Source organism: Lycorma delicatula, chromosome 3 (genome assembly GCF_047948215.1).
Source record: "Lycorma delicatula isolate Av1 chromosome 3, ASM4794821v1, whole genome shotgun sequence".
NCBI lineage: Eukaryota > Metazoa > Arthropoda > Insecta > Hemiptera > Fulgoridae > Lycorma > Lycorma delicatula.
Genome location: NC_134457.1, coordinates 36248708 through 36269065, shown reverse-complemented (window position 1 = coordinate 36269065; position 20358 = coordinate 36248708). Strand labels below are relative to the sequence as shown.

The 20358-nt window shown below is 25.1% G+C and overlaps 1 protein-coding gene and 1 long non-coding RNA gene across 4 annotated transcripts in view; both read right to left on the bottom strand.

The window, feature by feature from the left end:
- Positions 1 to 8818, bottom strand: part of LOC142321501 (ejaculatory bulb-specific protein 3-like) — a 39846-nt gene extending 31028 nt beyond the window's left edge. The window contains exon 1 of the mRNA XM_075359633.1: positions 8444 to 8818. Coding sequence (XP_075215748.1) covers positions 8444 to 8684 — 241 coding nt within the window. The 5' untranslated portion in view covers positions 8685 to 8818. The remainder of the gene's footprint in view (positions 1 to 8443) is intronic.
- The window catches only part of LOC142321502 (uncharacterized), a 176083-nt gene that overhangs the window by 118080 nt on the left and 37645 nt on the right, over positions 1 to 20358 (bottom strand). For all 3 annotated transcript variants that reach the window (XR_012755647.1, XR_012755648.1, XR_012755646.1), the window contains exon 2: positions 11273 to 11382. This is a non-coding gene — a long non-coding RNA (uncharacterized LOC142321502). The remainder of the gene's footprint in view (positions 1 to 11272; positions 11383 to 20358) is intronic.

The window sequence follows — 20358 nt, the reverse complement described above, 5'->3', positions numbered from 1 at the left end:
TTAATAGTCAGCTGAGCTGTAGATTAAGTTGAAAATTATACTATAGTTATTTATTATATAAGATAATAAATATAATTTGATGTTTTTAATTAATAACGATTAAGAAAATCTAATCTTATTTAGCTGACATTTAATTATTATAATTCATATTTTCATGTGCATGCGAATGCGATTTCAATTTAACTATTAAAATCAGTTATTTTTTACCATAATAAAATAAATTTTGTAGTTTTTACATTGTTCGATAACAAAGTATAAATGATACATAAATTTTAAAATTATTTTTTAAATATTTGGGCGTTGTCATCAAAGATTTGAGCGCTAAGAACAACAATTTTAAATTATTCATCAAGACTTACAAATTATTAAATATATTTTTGCAAGTTTATTTATTAAAAGATCATAAGAAACGAAATAATAAATCAATATCAGCATTTTTTTTTTTGTTATTATTTATTTGATGGAAATTAATATTATTTGGGAACTATCTCATTTTCTAGCTCACAAAATATATTTCTCGGCCGAGTTTATGTTACCTGATTAAAAGAAGTAGGTATATCTATATAAAAAATTTATTTTAACAGTTTAAAATTTAATATGTTTATTTCCTCTACCAGAAAATTGCGCTATTGTATAGTATTAAAGCAGAATATTAGTTGATCTTGATGCTCTGTATGAATACACGGAGCACAAAATTAATCTTTTTTAATATGAGGAAATTTAACTTCGGTTTACAAAAATAATATTAATGATAATAAAATATATATATTTATTAATTTTACTTTATCTTTATTTATTATATCATTCTGAAATTAACATTTAAGTAATGATACACTGAACCAAATATTATAATCAAAATATTTTTTTTAAATTTCATCAAAACGTTCTCAGCCGTCTTTACGAACATCTTTAGTGACTGGTGCTATTATTCTCACGTAAGAACAACTTACATTACTGCTGAAAGTTCTTTTTCCGTCTCTGTTAGTCTAATTAGGCAGACACATATTAAGAATAAGTTCAAAAAGATTATCTAATTTGAATTGCGTTTTGTTTCTTTAGTACCGTGGTTGTTTGTGTTTTTATGCTTATACATTTTTTAAATATACAATTGTGTTAAGATGTAATCCATTTTTGTGTATTTGTAGAACATCAAGCAGCATCAACAAAGACAACTAAAAACATTAATATTACCGCTGACCGTCATGGACAACTTTATAATAAATTACATTATTATTATTATTATTATTGCAAATTTACAAAAGAAAATGCTTTTACTGGAGATAATCTTAAAAATTATTTTGGTATAATAGGATATCAGTTGTACGTAAATTGAGATCTTCTCTCCGCCGAATTCCATGGTGAAATGATAGCGTCTCGTCTCAGCCTTTCATCCGGAAAGTTTGAATCCAGGCCAGGCGTGACATTTTTCATGCGCTACAAAATTTCCAATCTATATTCCTCAGACAAGTACTTTGAGCATATGAAGAGAATTAAATATATATATTTTATATGTATATAAAACGGAGTTTTTTTTTTAATATTTACGATGAGATTAAAAAATCACTTTGCGAAGAGGAATGGATAACTGCATTAAATCAATGTGATGAATGATGGCCAAAAACAAATTAAAAGAATTCCCTTTGGCTTTTATTTAAAAAAAAAGTAAAAAGGAAAATGGGTGAATGATTAACATATATTTGACTATATTTTAAATTTCATACTGTTTAGTTTCAATTTTTTACTCTTATTACTGGTTCAATTTTTAATTATATTGGTTTGAGAACGATCAATTCCCCGCCAGGGTCTGGCATTTTTACATCATTATTCCATAGAAAAAACTTATTTCTTTTATTATTGGTCTCTTATTGTAAAATAAATATAAAATTATGGAACAATATTAGAAAAATAACTGTATATATTGATGTCTGGAAAATTATGATTCGGGGGGGGGGGGGGAGAATTACAGAAATTCAGTAGTCTACAATAATTAAATTAATTTTTAATTTTATAATAATGCCTTTATCAAAGAAAAGATCTTGATAAATCTCTGAATGTTGAAATTTAATAGAAATTTATTCATTAATTGAGATTAAAACAACAGAAAGAAAAGATAGATATATTGTACGAAGGGATTTTCCGTAAGAAGTCCGAGAAAGAGTGTTTCCACAAATAAAAAAATTAAATTAAATATATTCAGTGCTATATATAATTGAAGTTCATATTGAAAGTATATTTAAAAAATTAAGTACATGTTAAAGAAATAAAGGGAAAAAAACGTAAAATTTAGAAGGTTTGAAATTCATTTAAATTTTAATAAAATGTATCGGAAGGTGAAGATTTTTTATAAACTGAAAATGTATTTTTGAGTTTTAGTTCTCTATAGAATAATACCATTCTGAATTAGTTTCATCATAATCTGTCTGAAGGTTAAAAATTGTCTAAATTTATAATCTCATTTCAGATATGAATGAGATTATAACTTGACAATGTTTTAATGTATGAATTTAAAATAAAAATAGACAAAATCGTAATATTTATACAAAAATAAGGACGAGTTTAATTTTACGAAAATAATCAATCAACCAAATAAAACTGTACGTATATATGAATAAAAGAAAAAAAAAGTGGTAGAATTATGAATATATTTACGTATATATATACACACACACACACACACACAATAATAGCTTTTATCAATACGCAAACAGTTATTAAAAACCACTACCGCATTCTTTATATTCATTCTGTTATCCTGACTAATGCGTATATGATTTACAGATGTAGTATTTTAGCTTAACAAATTTTATTTTACTCTGGTAACGGTAAAATGGTAAAGAATAGGAAAAAAAATTCTAATTTACATACACTGGATAATAGCCAATTTACTTAAAAAATCAATAAGTAAAGAATAAAAAAATATATCGTTTGTTTAGTTTAATAAATTGGAAAATACACAAGGTCAATAAACTTTATCGTTTATATATTTTTTAAATAGTTTTGTTTTGTTTACAATGTTTATCATTGTAATTGAATTAAATTTATAATTTTAAAAACGAACGCTCTCATTTACCGCTTCGTTCAATCATACGGTTTAATTCTTTTTATTAATAAAGTTAAGTGGTTTACACTTCTTTAAATTAAACAATGGAACAAAACCGGTTGTCCTAATCGTTACATTATGGTTATAAATTTTATAATTGTTTCATGTAAATATACATTATATAAACTTTTCGTTATAATGATTTGTTTTATTATTTTGGATTAGGTAATGTAGTTATGATAGTTATGATTGTACGAGCTTGGTTCAAATTCAATTTTAAAATATTTCTACTTTACATAAATGTTTACACCTATATTTTTGATGTAATATAGTAGTTGTGTCACTAATGTAAAATGATGTTTAATTCCTTAAAAATCATTGAACTTTATTTATTTTTATTTTTGAGAGCAGTTTTGCTTAATTTTGTATAACATTTGTTTCTTTTAAAAATGAAAGTGAACTAACTTGCAAAAAAAAAAAAATACTGTATAATAATTTGTTTATATAAGCTTGGTCTCATAATTTAACTGTTGTAATGATCCAACATAATCATGAAAATGACAAAACTATATTCCAGAAAACAACCATCACTATTAGATATACTGGTGAAACTGAAAAATGGAATAGTTCTTATTATGTTTTATTTTCAGTAAGTCAAATATAGTGATACGTTTCAGTATGCCAAGCAAATGATTTAGTTTGTTTACCATAGGTTAGTGAATATCATAAAACTCAGAAAGTGATATTCTTTAAAGTAGTGATCCTAACTTTCAGAGAAGTAAGTTAGATTGGTGTTACTAGTACTTCGGATGCTTTAAGAAAGAATTGAAGAGGCTGTGCATAACATCAAATCAATATAACCATTTCTGTGGGAAACAATTAATTATATATACTGTTTCTATTTAGAAGAATCTTGTAAAATTACGGTTTAAGATGAAGGATCTGAATGTATATTCCGATATACACAATTTTTGGATGGAACAGTAGATAGATCTATTATTTTTCATGAGTTTATGAATATATTTCAAAAATCTCTGTGGTAATAAGTGCGTCAGAAGGACGGATTTCCGGTTTTATTTAACTTTGAAAACATATTCGAAACTCTAGTTTTTGTCTCTAACTCCTGTTCCCGTGAACGAATTTATACCCCTTACAAGTTTCATCAAAATCAGTTAAGATTTGCGTCCCGTAGACCGGACGAAAATACCTTATACCCACATACGTACATATGTATATAAAAATAACAGAATCCGTGTTCTGATGACCCTAAAACGTAAAGAAAAGTTGGTCTTGCCTTCCACTGATACCCTCTTATAAAATCTGACCGGGTGCAGTAGTAATTTCTACAAATTCTTTGAAAATTCGCTAAAAAAATAATATTTATTGTATCATCGTTTAAGTATTATAATTTTCACGGTTAAGATATTAATGGCATATTTAGTATATATTATTATTTATTTAAATATTACCTATGACAGTATAAATAAAACTATTTTGTATGCTTTAGCACTGCTACATTGGTTTTGCAAAAAACGGTTGATAAGCATCACGCCAGTCTACCCCCCCCCCCTACCAAAAAAAGGAAATAAAATTCTTGCCCTAATTAGAAGCAATTTTTTATTTAAATCGACTGTATTTATTTCAAATTTAAAATAATAAAAAAACTGACTTGTAGTTATGTTAATCATTTTTTAAATTATTATTCTAATGTTTATCTGTAATTTACCTTGTAATTCGTTAATTTTTTAAACCTTTTTTTCAATTTTATGCTACCGTTATTTTTCTTCCTTTTTTCTTTCATCAAAACAAACTTATTTCTTTCTACATATTACTTCATTCATCATTTATATTAATAATTATCTTGATCACTAAAAAGTTTGAGTAAATTTTTTATGTTTACATAATATTAAGATACTAATTAATAATTAACTAAGACTATTATCAAGGATTTTTCCGATAGTTTCTAAAAAAAGAAAGTATTATATAAAAGTAAATTTTTCTCAATGAAACTTAAATTACTACTTGTTTTTTATATTATTATTATTCTCAATTATAAACGTGTATATTTGAAAATTAACCTTCAGATGAAAGTTTTTTATAAGGTTAACATAACATATGTTTTACCTGTCCAGGATTTCTCTTGTAAGTACAATACAATATTTTATGTTCTTGTTTAGGTTCTTTGTTTTGTAACAAATGTATTATTTATTAACAGTTGGCATGCATGTTGTGGATTTTTGTTGTAGTTAAAATTAATTTGTTCCAGTCGAAAAATAACTATTTTATAGCACGTAAAAAAATAAAAAAAAAAACCATTTCATGGTTCTACAATTTTATTAGTATTATTTTAAGAAATGTTTCACGTTTTAGCATGTTAAAATACTCTTGAATTAAAAAAAAACTGAATCATTCTAAACAAGAACTTGAGTAGCTTTAAAAACTTTTTTTTTCTATTACCCTATTGTAGCTGTTGGTGAAGTTGTAATAAGATAAGCTAAGAAAGGAATTTAAAATAGAATTTTAACTAGTTTTAAGCGAAATCTTAAAAAAGACAGAAATTGCAAGGTTGTAATATTTTCAGGGTAAGTTGGATAACATAAAGATAATAAGGATTAAAACTTGATTCTAGAGGAAGAGTTAAGGGAAAAATAAGCAAAAAGCATTAAAAGATAAACTAAAGATTGTAAATTGGATTGGAGAATATTTCATATATCAAATATACTATAATTTAATATCCTAATCAAATAACTTAAGAGAAAAAAACGTAGCAGATGAAAATTTAATTACGATCGAATAAAATATTTTCCAATTAATAGAATTTGACATTTCATTCTTACAATGAGTGATAATGTTGTCGATTGAAAACTGTTTATTGTTTTCTGAAAAACTAATGTCGATTGAAAAAAAAAAATAAAGAATATACTGTGAGAAAAGGTATTGTTCTGTGTTTATAAAGTTTTTTATTTTTGTCAAGCAAGGAAGAGTTTAAAAAGGAAATGTTGAAGAAGTAACTTGTAAAAATGCTAGTCTTGTCTTCCAACGGTAACGACATCGTAACGATGATTGACCTTCCTTTACAGGATATATAATGACATCTATGTCGTTGACACTATGTTCTAACTTTCATTACAAAATATTGAATAATATCTACATATTTATTTTCCTGCTAGTTAAAAATGTAAAATGGAAACAAAAATAAAATTTATGGGAAAGAAATGTATTGGTAAACTCAGATCTACAACTAATTTTGTTATCCACTTCCTTAATATTATGTTCCATCTGAAAATTTTACATTATAACAAAACAGATAATCTAAGTCTATTTATCTTACTTGGTTAAATATAAGCAATACAAACAAAATACGCGGGAATTATCTAATTAGCAATTCTTATCTTGTATAGTGTAGAATCTAGTTCCACAGTTTCGATAAATGTTTTTTTAACGAGGTTGTTACAAATATAATTTGTTTTAATTTTCCTGCAGAGGTATTTTACTATAATTTAACAATTACGAATAAATTAAAAAATAAAATTGTAGAATTGGTTTGTAGCACGCGACTCAAATTTCAAAAATAAGTTAAACGGAACAGAAAGTATTTAAAATGTTTGCTTTAATTTTTGCCCCTGTTACTAAAGAGCTTTATAAAATAGGATATCGTATAAAAAATGAACAGTTCTCACTAAGGGGGTCGAATCATCAACCAAAATTAAAAAAAAAAACATAAGATTTTCTAGGTAATGTTATCAAATTATATTAAAAATAAAACGTTTATTCATTAAACCTTTTAGTGAAATATAATATGAAGATATATCACTTTAAATTCTACACCAATATATTTGAACTCTCTTTTTTTATTAGAACTCTCTGTTATATATTAGAACTTTCTTCAAGTATTTTTATTAGCAAATAAGTTAAAGGAGGAGAAAGCTGTGTATTTACATAAGAAAATCTGGACCTCAATTTTCGCTACAGTCATGAAATTTTTTCTATTTATTTTTTTTCAACAAGTGCACAAAAAGTTTTTCAAAAAATGCACCCCTATTCCCTTAAGTAGGTTGTTTTACCAACAAAATATTTGTACAACTTTTAAAACTTGTATGAGAATACCAAGAAACAATTATGTACTGCTTATATCCATACAAAGCAAAAAAATTCTTCCAAAAAATCAAAAAGTATCAGTTTTGACATTCTTGACATTCATCTTTTAAGTTGAAATATTTTTTCATCTAAAAATGTATTAGAACAGATTGGAAAAGATATTTGAAAAATTCTATAGTAAAATGTTTATAAAACCAACATGATAGAGATGTACTCTAATAAGTACATTTAGGGTAAATAAAATTATAATCGATTTATTACTTATAGTGAACTTCGGATATAGATTTTTACACAAAGAATAAATGAGTAGTTTAAACAAATAAATTTATGTTATGAGTGTACATATGTATTTATATAATGGTAAAAATTAATATATATATATATATATATATATATATATATATATATGTTCTTTTAACAAAGTATAAATTTATATAATACTATTTCTCTACTCGGTTTTAACTATTTATATCCCATTTATTTTTATTTTAACATATAACATTTTGCATTGACTCATACTTTACTTTGTTTACTAATAACTATTTACAGACTAAAATATTCCTAAGAGAAAATATAAAAATACATTTTTTCAGAGTTACAGTTGACAACCTTATGAAATTTATTTCTATCTAAGAAAAGGTTTGCTTAAAAAACGTCCCTAGAAAATAAATTACAGAACGGTGAAGCTCTGTCAAAGTTTCAAAAAATATTTAATTAGTATGAAAACTAACTCTATTGTAATTTTTTAATTTTTACCTTTGTAAATTTTTTTATTAAATGCAGTGTAGATTGTAAAATTATTACTAATAATAATAATATAGAACAAATTTAAAGATCCTACAATTCAATAGGCAAATACAAACTGGTTATAATAAATTTTGGTTCCTGAAAATGTTATAACACATATCCAGTCGTTTTTAAACTAATCAAGAATAAAAAAAACAAAGGTTATAACAGATAAAATTGTTAAAATGTGTGAAACTACAGCTATATTATAGATAATATTAAAAAAAAACTAGATTATAAAAAAATTGTTGATTGTTAGTTAACATTTTTTTTTTTTATAAAAAGTTGTTACTTAAGACAAGATAAAATTGTGTTAATTTAAAAATACCATTATTATTATGAATAACAAGAAAATATAAAAAATTTAGCTTGATTAAATTATTTAATTTAGCTATTTAAATTATTTTTTTAATTAGTGTATTAAGAAGACAAAAAATAATTATTTTAAACAATAAAACTGAACAAATGCTGTATAATACAAATTAAGATAATTAAATAATAGTAAAATTTTGTACTTACTTCTAAAATCTCTGGCTTCAGGTGTACACGGTCCTCGTCTAAGGAAGCATTTAATGAAATTTGTCAACATACGATGATTTTCAAGAACTTTCTGAATATCTATATATTCCAACCTGTATAAAGCTTTTCTTTCAGGATCTCTATCTTTAGCACCAGATACGCTACCGATGTTTAAAGCAATAATTACTAGAAGGAGGCCTAACGACCATCGCAAGGTATTAACACCCTTCGTAGACGACATCCTCGTTTCCTGTGCCGGTGTCCGGATCTGAAGCCGCTAATCTTTTAAACAACCCGCCGTCAACCCCGTTTGTTTTGTTTATCACGAGTAAGTTGGTACTCGCTCGCTATTTTACGCGCCTACCTGTCTACAAATACCCCCACTTCTGTACTACGCTACCGCCTAGATCACCTTGCGTATAACTTGTTTAAATATCCCCTCCCCCACTTAATCTAAAGTAATTGAATTTACTAAATAAGCAAATTAAAACATCAGTTTTGCAACTTTTTTAAAAAAATGTTTCTTTTTAAAAAAAAAATCAGAATTAAAAAATTAAATAAATAAACAAAATATTATTTTTACTATATTAATCAAATTTATATCCGAATCTATACATTATGTAAATATTTTACGTAAAACAAATTTAATTTAAGTAAAAACCGTTAATTAAGTTAGAATGATAAATTTAATATTAAAAAAATTATAAAGATATTTTTATTCTTTTAAAATAAAATTGTTTATATTTTGCAACGCATAGTTAAAAAAAAAAATAATTTAAAATAATATATAAACGTGTATATGTAAACATTAATTATGTTTTTTTTTTATAAATATAAAATAAGAAACAATAATAATGTATATGAAATTAAAAACACATTAAACAGATAAAAATGAATATTATGAAATTATTACAGGGAATTAAAATCGTGCTATACTATAACTACAGAAAACTATAAAATGAAATACGTATTATTAAAAAAAACATTATAATACAGAACAATAACAACATAAAAAGATGCAATGACGTCAAAAATTATTTTTGTAAAAAAATATAAATATAATATTGTTTAAATTTACTTTTAATATAATATAAATAAATAAAAAAATAAAAATAGAATAATAAATAATGTTAAAATTCTAATTTTTAATAATAATAAATAAAAATATTATTTTAAAATAAATACAAGTTTATCAGTTTTTTTTCACAAAAACGAAAACTTTTATCAAATGAAACCCTAAATTTATAAATTATACACCATTCTAGAACGTAGGAAACAAATGAAGATAAAACCATATCAACGGTAGTCAGATTAAAACCTTTTTAATTTTAGTAAAAAGAATACATCATCCTCTTTATATATATATTTTCTACCTCCATAAAAATTAAAATAATCTTATTGTCTATTATATAAAATGATCCATTGTTAAATAACCTTTATTATTATTTATTTTTTACAAATATAAGAATGTTTTTATTTTTAATACGTCCTTATTTAATAAATAATAAACGGAAAACAAAGAAATATTTATAAAAATTATAATTTAAATGATTTTATTATATACAAATTATTTTTGATATTAGAAATTGTGTATTAAAATATAATGTGATAAGATATGTTTATATAATTCAATTATATTGTAACAGGAAGAGTATAACGGACCAGGATAACGGATTTCTATCAATTAAGAAGAAAGAAAGAGAAAAATAATAATGAAAAGAAGAATCCAGAAGGAACTAAAAAGGATTATTTTCTTGTAGTAACGAATCGTTTAACAGTGTTCTTTGTAATTCAGATAATGGCACCTCTGAAAGCTGTTGTTCAACCAGAAGGGTTACCGGACGGAATAAGAATTTATAGAAAAACGTAAGGACGCAGACGACGAAGACTATGCGAGGCTATGGTCAGCGCAGTCGTGACAACAAGGCAATAACAGATTAGTTTTGCAAATCCGAGTTCGACATGATTGCGGTGACGGCGATATCAGTAAGTGTGTGATAACAATGATAAAAAAGTACGTCACGAGTTTTCCAGCAAGGGCAGTTGGTGAATGTAGGAACTTGTTCGGTGAGTTATTGGTAAAGAGGAGTGAAAGTGAAAGTATTCTCTTCATTCATAGTGTGTAGGGTAGAATTGTAAACAATTCTTTACTTTACAATTATTACAATTATATACAATTATTACTTTACAATTGTAAAGTAATACTTGCAAATATTAAGTTGAACTTAAGACTTTTCTAGTGTTATCTTGTTTTAATGTAATATCAGGTTCTAGTGGTCATCGGTCATTATAAGGTTTTTAGTAAATTGAATTGTAGTCTGGTTTTTATAATTTAATTGTCATTAAACAAATCTTACTATCTTGTATGTCATAAATTAATTATTTTTATTATTTATTTTGTTTATATGTCTCTAGAATAATAAATTTCCTTAACAATTAAGACAAATTAATAAAAAAATAATTAATTAGAATTAATAAGAAATTAATTAAGAAGAAATTGTTGGTTTGTTGTCTCTCAATGTCCTGGTAGAACCACGAACAAGCGACGACAATATGTATATTCTTGAGTAAGTTGATCAAATTTTTTTCTTAAATTAAAATAATCTTTTGGATTTGTTTAGAAGCATGTAAGAACATTTAACTTAAAAGAAAAAAGAGATACAATAAACTATTTTTTTAAAATGTTATGTATAAAAAAAAATGTCTTATAATTTCTTAGTGATGTTAGAATCACTTAATTTTATTAAGGATGTATAATTTGATGGATTAAATAATAGTAAATATAAGAGTATGTAATGTTAATTTAAATAGATTAAATTACGTACGCACTTTTCTTACTGAGTTAGTATTCCCATATAACTTGCTACTGAAAGCTTTTTTTACATCACATTCAAGTTATTTGAGTCTCATTCAGGTAGTTTTTTTATCTCGTTTCAAGTCTGAAAAAAAATGGGCAACATAATTTCCTTATTGAATTTTTATAAGAAAATAAAATTAAAAAAATATTATGCGAATTATTCTTAGGATTTAAATTTTTATTTATTATTTAGATGAATGACCCCCCCCCCCACACTTTTCATCTAAAAGTCCAAAACAAAATATTTCTTGAAAAAAAAATCTCTTCACCACCGGTAGGGGAGGGTGGGGGACAATTCCGTTTTAAATTTTACAAAAATTTCAAACTGTTATTTAAATTTTTTTCGCTATAATTCTTTTTTCATTAAAATATTTTTCTGTTTATTAAAAAATATATATTATTTTTCTAATATGTACGTTATAATTTGTTCAATTAGTGAACAATAAATAAACAATAAACAAATTCAGGCCGACTGTTCCTGTGAAATCTGGTTAACTGTACCCCAACCACCAAAGTACCCCGGTACCCACAATCTGGTATTCAAATCCGTATAAAAGAAGCTCACCTTTATTAGGATTTGAACCTCAGAATCTTCGACTCGAAAATTAGCTGTTAAACAATTGATTTGCGAAGACTAGTTAACCACTAGGCAGCGGGCTAGTCAGTTTATTAAAATGGAGACTAAATTTATAAATTAGACAAAGTTTCTCGTTTTAACAAATTTAAAAGATAGTTCATAATTTAATGAAGTCTTCTACAATATTCTTGAAATTTTTATAGAATAAATTTTTGTTCAATTAAGTTCTCTACTTTGCGTTTGTGAAAATTAAAATAAAGTTTAATATAGGAAGCGGACTCTTGAAAAATTATAATGTATGTTGCAGCTAGTATGCAATTATTGTAACTGCAGTTATCCCTTCAGATTTGTTAAAATTTTTTTTTTCTTGACAGTTAAGCAATTATATGCTAATCTTTTTCTCAAATTTATGATCATAATAAAATAAAGGTTTCATTAAATAAATAATGAAAGGGTAGGTAATGTGTGGTGCACAATCACACGAGAGGATTTGGCAAATAGTATTTTGAAGTACCTAACATTTTTTAAATGAAAAAGAGATATAAATTAAATTACAAAGGTTATAAAATAAGCAATTTAAATAACTCCTTCGAGATGTGTGTTATTTAAAGATATGAATAAAGCTATTATTACTATTATCATAATGGCAATTATAATCCTCAAAGCCTGCGGCAAAGTGATAGGATTTCTGCCTTTATCTGGAAGGTTCTTGGTTTGAATCCCAGTGAAGGTTGTAATATTCATAAACTAAAAATTCATTTAACACAAAGTAATAAACTGTAACTGGGTGATAAGCATATACTTTTGAGAACTAAAACAAAATAATTATTATTATTTTAGGCCTTAAACATGAAAACGTACTCTGAGAAATGAGTATATACTCTTTTTTCATATTTAATTTGATACATATAATTTTTTTTACTGTGTAACAAAAGTTCTCTAAAACACCCTCCTTCAACAACTAGGAAGCTGTATTAGGTTACCAAAATACTTTTTCTAATATTTTCAAGCGTGAAAATAAGAAATGTTTTTTTCTTTAAGAAGAAAATGAATTTGCATAGAGAAAAATATCATCTTTTCGTAATTTTATGTATTATGGAATCCTAAAAAATCAATCCGGATATTAGTCAGCACTGAATCTGTTACTCCAATCAAACTGTTACGTACATATATAATAAAAGGAATTATTTATTTTTAACAAAGCCAACGTAAAATATGTCATTACACTGTTCATGGAAAATAAAATTTATAAGTTATTCTAAACGCATCGGTGGTAAAAAATGAGTAAGCTTCTCTACCTAGTATTCTTTGTTCTTATAATATCTTCATGGTTTTATTGGCCCATGATCAGGATATGTGGGTGTGGTCCATTAATAAGAATTCATAGAAATTTTTAACATTTTTTTTCTAACATATATATTTTGTAGAAGATGACAATTCTAGATTAGTATCATTAAACGAAAATTTATGAGACAGCTACTATCTAAATTTTTCTACTGCATCCATAAATTAGAGTTTATCAGATCGGATATTTTATGTTATTTGAGATTATATTCCTTAACTGAAACGAAATTATAGGTCAACAATTGGTCTTATGTAATCCAATGGCAATCGGTATGAGAAAATATCATAAATTATACGTCAACTAGAATAAAGTGTAACATAACAAGTGGCAAAAAATTTTCCGAAGGATTAGTTCGTAAACAACATATAATAGTACATTTATTTCATTCTTCTTTTTTGTTGGACCGAAAAACAGGTTTTGTTTGCGCAGAATCATAATTTCTCGGACATACCTAACTTCTCTAATTATTCTCTCGAGTATTTAAACTGAGTAGATACTAATTTTAAAAGATAATTCATGAATTAATTTAAGAGAATGTTTGCCACTTTATCCACGTAAATTAAAGATTAGCAACATTGTATTAAGTTGAAATACATTCGGTTGGTAAGCATCATCATTATGTTTATATTAGAGTTTATTTTATAAGATACTTAATAACTATTTATTTTCCCATAACTGGGTCTTAAAATTAATAAAACATTAAATTTTTTGTTTGATTAATTAATTCACCATACACGTTTTCAAACAACCGTGTACGTGGGAATAGGAAATGGGATTAAATGTAGGGTATGAAAAATACTTTGCGTCACTGGGATTGGAATTCGGGATGAAAAGCCGAGACGCTACCACTTCAATAACCGCAAAATTTTGGGTTTAATATTAAATATTTATCCATATTATAAACATCCAAATAAAATTATTGAAGAAAAAACTTTCTTTTTTTATTTAAATAGTTTCACTTTATCATTTATCGTTTAGAAATACTGATCGGTAAGATTTCATATTGATTCATTATTGAGTTTTACTAAAACGCCGTTAAAAAAATTATTAAAACTCGTTGAAAATAATAGCGACACCAGTGGGTAAAAATAAACATTTGTAAGTAAATTTGACAATCTGTTTAAAATAATCTTCGGCTCACTCGAAACTACTTTTTTTTTTTTGAAAGTTGACCACTTTCCATAAACGTTCCAGTTTTGGTGATCCCAAGATTATAAACCACTTCATTTACTTATAAAAAATTGTATCTAAACATTTTACTTCTACTGAACAAAAATATAAACAAAGAAAGTGAAATTAAATATGAAAGACGACGACAAAAAGAACATGAGAACGGTTAAAAAAATTCATTTGTTTTTTATGCTATAATATTGATAACATTACACAATATTTATTATTAATAAAAGTATTACAGAGAAAATAGTAAACCTATTTATAAATGGGTCATTAAAAATATTTTGTTAATGTAATAATATTATATGTATTATACTATAAGTACTATATTTATAGGCAAAAAAATCTGACAGATAACTACTTTTTTTTAATAATAGTATTAACAAATAGCTTTCTGCAAAATATAATTTTATATATATATATATAATATAATTATAATATTATATATTATTAATATTAATAATAATTATTATATTATTATAATATATATATATATATATATATGTATATATATATATATATATATATATATATATATATATATATATATATATATATATATATTATATTATAATAATCATCTTATCTTATTTAGATAAGATGACTTTACTGCGAAGTAAGATCATGAAAATGTGCTTAACCTTATATATATATATATATATATATATATATATATGTATATATATATATATATATATATATATTATATTATAATAATCATCTTATCTTATTTAGATAAGATGACTTTACTGCGAAGTAAGATCATGAAAATGTGCTTAACCTTGACTTTAATGATGTTTACTAACTAAATGTTTTTTTTTATTGAATGTTTGTTTTATTAAGATAATTATTTTTGTTCCTTTTTTTTGCATTTTTTTAACAGGTTAGTATTATGTCATTAAATTTAAAAAGATCAAATTATTTGTAACATATTTAAGACATATAAATTATAATAATGGGTAATCAGTGAAACCAGCGGTAATCTACCGTAATTATTCAATTTACGTTACTATCTACAATAGTATAGTCAATTATTCCGTTGAGCAACTGTAATTTTTATTAATTTAAACAAATATCTATCTAAAACACTTAACGTTTCAACAAAAAAAAAAATCGGCTGGAAATGAAATTAAATGGTATCTATAATTTCTATTATTAAAAAGGTTCCAGGTAATGCATCTTTCAAGGAATTAGTTATAAATCTTAATTTTACAGAAAAATGTTTAATGACACGCGTATATATCAACGTGCAACAACCATAATTTTTTTTAAAAAGATGGTCTTAAAATTTTAATTTTCATTATTAAAAAAAAATAATGTAGATTACTGATATAATGTACCGGTTAACGTTACGTGCTAGAATAGTGATCGATACTCGAAAATACGTAAATGAAACTCTCTACCAAATATTGCACTAAGTCTAACATGCGCAACTGACCAATATATTGGAAATACAATAGGTCGTTTCATCAATCTTATTTTCTGAGGCATGGAAAAGGAATACAGTGGATTCGGTAATGCCGATTAAATATTAATAATCTTTAATAAAAAAAAATATTTATAAAAGTAATGAACTGATAAAAAAATTAAATTTATCGATTTACAAAATCAATCTTTTGTATCAAACAAAATTGCAGATTTTATCAATACGTCTTAACAATAAAGAAAATTTTCTTCTTTCTTTTTCCTGTTTAGCATTCGGTAATTACCTTTCAGATGATACTTCAGGGGATAATATGTATGAGTGTAAATGAAGTGTAGTCATGTATAATCTCAGTTCGACCATTCCTGAGATGTGTGGTTAATAGAAACCTAACCACCAAAGAACACCAGTATCCACGATTTAGTATTCAAATCCGTGTAAAAATAACTGACTTTACTAGGACTTGAACGCTCGAACTCTCGAGTTCCAAATCAGTTGAGTTGGGAAGACGCGTTCACCACTAGACAAATCCGGTGGATTAACAATAAAGAAAACTGCTGTAAACTATTTGCACACCTTAAAAAACATCATTGGTGATTTCAATAATTATGTTCCAAATATATTAATCATTACACATGCTGGAGAGTATCATTTGTTGGTTACGTATTTTCGAATACTAATAGTTTTTTCGTCTAGCACACAATGGCAGATGAAATATAACGTAATATTTTTCATTAATTTTTAATTCCTTGTATGAAAAAAAGGAAGTATTGTGATCACGAAAAATTTCGGTTTTCAGATTTCAACAGAAATATCCATTTTGACCTTCCCTGTATCCATTTTGACTAGTTTCGGTGTGACGTCTTCACGCACGTATGTACGTATGAAGTTCGTATAACTCAATAACAATAGCCGTAGGACGTTGAAATTTTGGATTTAGTAAAAAAAGTGTCAAAAAAGCCCAAACTCCACATTTTTTGGACTTTGGACTTTTTCTTAACTGCAGTAATCAGTCCTCATTGAGAAATTTTCAACGATATATCATAAGTGGTACTTATTTTCATTGGTTCCAGAGTTATAGCCAAATTAAATTTTAATTAATGAAATATTTGGATCTTATAAGGAGAAGGCACATCGGTTCGAATCAGAATTCATCTCTTTTTTTAATTTAAATATACTGATTTGTTAATAATTATTAACCTCCGATTGTAAAAAAAATTACAAAAAAAAAACATGAAAAAATATCAGAAGTTACTATGAAATAAAATTTTATCTACTTTTAATTTTAAAAAAATGGGTATATGTAATTTAATAGGCATACAAGGAAGCCATGTGGGGTCCTCATAAAATTTTTCTATTTATGAAAATTAAATAATTTTCTAAAACGGATTACAGTTACTGCAAAGTTAGTTCATGTCTCATATTGAAATAAATTTCTATTTTTACATCTTTTTATTTTATTATTTTCAAGTTATTTGTTTGTTTATAATAAATATAAATAAGCATTTTATAAGACGATACAATTTTATTTTAAAGTATTCAAAACTTATTTATTGGAAAACAGAAGCAATTTTCAATTTGTAACATTTAATTTAGATAAAAAGTATTAAAGCATACAGTTGTAAAACGATTATTATTTCCGAAGAAAAAACAAAATAAAAGGGATGGGCAAATGCGTTCTTTTCTATTATTCTTGGCAGAAGGCAGGATCCTTTACGCCAGAAATATCGACTGGCTGACCTTATATAACTTTTTACTACGGGTAGAAAAACTGTATATTACTCCTTGTTTGTTAATAGAGATACATTAAATTGTTGTTTTAGACTTCTAGATACAATTTTTCTTATGGTATAAACAATCGATATAAAATAGCTTAAGTAAAAAAAAAATATTAACCAGAATTAATTTCCCTGAGAGTAATGATATTTATTATATAATCTGCTCCTGTGTTCAACAGAGTACAGATATGACTTGTAAGGCTGAGAATTATTTAATGCTTGGTATATTTATGTGGAATAGGTTTCATAATGTGAAGAAGGCTAGGGGAAACAATTTAAGTCGCTTTTTTCTGTACTGTTGATATGATGACAAAACTGAACAGTCCTAGACAAAATGAAAGCTAAATGTCGGCTAACAGTCACTTTATCCTTATCTTATTAGGTAAAATAAAATGAACTGAGAAAGTATGTCCTTCCACTAATATACTCTGATAACTGACATATATTTCACAGATTTAAAGTAATAACATAAATACATTAACAGAATTTCAGAATTTTGCTCTTCCTCACACACACAATGTAAACAGATTTTCAGTTTACATTTGTAAGTACAAATCTGGTTGTAACTTAGGGATAGTTATAAATTAAAAGGTGGGGTGAAAAAATTCCACATTTTCATCTTTAAACAGATTTTTCCCGTGTTTATCTTTATTTATAAAATTGAGGCATACTTCTAGAATTATTCACAAGGTACCCATTGATTTTCACAAATACATAGAACAGGACGTGCGAAGTTGTTCCAAAAGATTTAAAAATGGAATTGATATAGCAAAAAATTTCCTATATATGAAAGTTTAATTTTATATTTTCAAGGAATTCATTTGAAAGTGATGTTAATTAATATTTTAGAATAACAATAGAGATAAAAATATAATAATATTAAATAAGGAAAGGGGTAGAAAAGCGGGAATTTATAATAAGTTAATAATTAACGATAGTAAAAACTTAGTTTAATAATTTTAATGCCTTCGAAATGTTGATATAGCTATGAAGATAAGAACGGAAAGTATTTACAATAAGAACTAGTCATACCTGTTAAAATTACCTTGAGGAAAACTTGTTTTTCTTATAAATTATTACAATATTAAATAAAATAAAGTAAAGTTGCTGCAATAAATAATCTAACATTTAACATACATGAAATCTTTAAGATAAATTTATATCTCATTACTTTTATTCGCAACAATATATCTCGTTATAAAGTTTCATAAAAGAAAACGTACATCTTTAATTGTCTGTATATATGTTACCGCGAAAGACCTAAATTAGAGAATGTCAATATTCTCCGGTGAATGTTGACACAAACTAAATACATCGTGAAAGACCGAAGTATTTGCTTATTCGGACTTTCGCCGGTATATATCGACAAACACAGATAAGCTCTGGTGGGGGTCGAAACGATAACTAGAAATTAAAAAAAACAATAATAACCCGATGCCAATCTTTAAGATAAACAGATTAACCTCATTAAAAAAAAAAAAACGGATGTTTAAATTTAAATTTACACACACTTCGCTCGCTAACCTTGCCTAATTAACGTTAAATATACAAATCATATATTTTATTCTCCAACACTGGAGAAGATTAATCAAATTCACCGCATTCAGCATGCACCGATGATGAAAGTTGAATAAAAATATTCTTATAAAAAAACTGAAAAAAGGGCAATCAATTATTTGTATCGTTATCGATCATCCGTGCGGTTAACATATTCTGTATATCCTGATTAGCCCTTTCAACTTATAAAATGTTTAAAATTTGAATAAATCTTTTAATAAATTCAATGAATATAAATGTAGTTTGACTTTTAATTTCAAAAAATGAATAAAAAAATTTAAAATATTTCTATTTGAATTTTGAAGTATGATAAAAAAAAACATTGAAATTTACTGTGATTGTAAAATTAAAAAAATTATGAAATTTAAGAGCGAGTTAGTGAAAAGAGAAGTTATGTAAAATTTTATAAAAAGGATTACTATGTTAATGGGGCAATCGTATTAAGGCATCTAGGGTTAATTAATTTAGCGCTAGAAGGAAATGAACAATTTAAATTATTAAATAAATTTATTATTTAAATTATTAATTTAACTTTTGTGGAAAATTTTATTTTCGAACGTTAACATAATTAATTAGCAGATAACGGAAAATATAGATGTGGTAAGTACACAAGATATTAATCGACAACCCAAAGGAATGTCGGATTCTCTTAAAAAAGAAAATTATTAATTTTTGAGGGGTGTAAATTAAAAATTACTTTTAAGCGTTTCAGACATATAACATTTAAAAAGAAACAGTTTCATTAATCATTATTTATATTTTTGGAAATTTTTCGGAAAAAAAATAAAACAGATAATAAAAACAGAATTTCGTCAAGGGTTTAAATTTAATTTGTTATTCAGTTATTCGATATGATTAAAGAAAACTGGTATTTAATGAATATAAATTTGATACGTTTTCGTAAATTTTGTGGTTAAATTCTTTTTTTTTAATGAAGCATGCGATGCAGGTATAATAAGTTTTAAGCTATAATTTGTGTTTGTTATAATCTAAATATAACTGGGTAAATATTTTTAGTTTCAATTAAGATTTCAAGTTATAATAAGCATCCATATTTGTAATAATTTTAAGGAAGTAAAGGTAATAATAGCGATACACATTTAGGAAGTTATTTTTAAATTAATACCTCTCTTATTAACGTTTTATAACATAAAGTGTTACGAAAACTATTTTAAACTAGTATCAGGGGAAAAAACAGAAATACT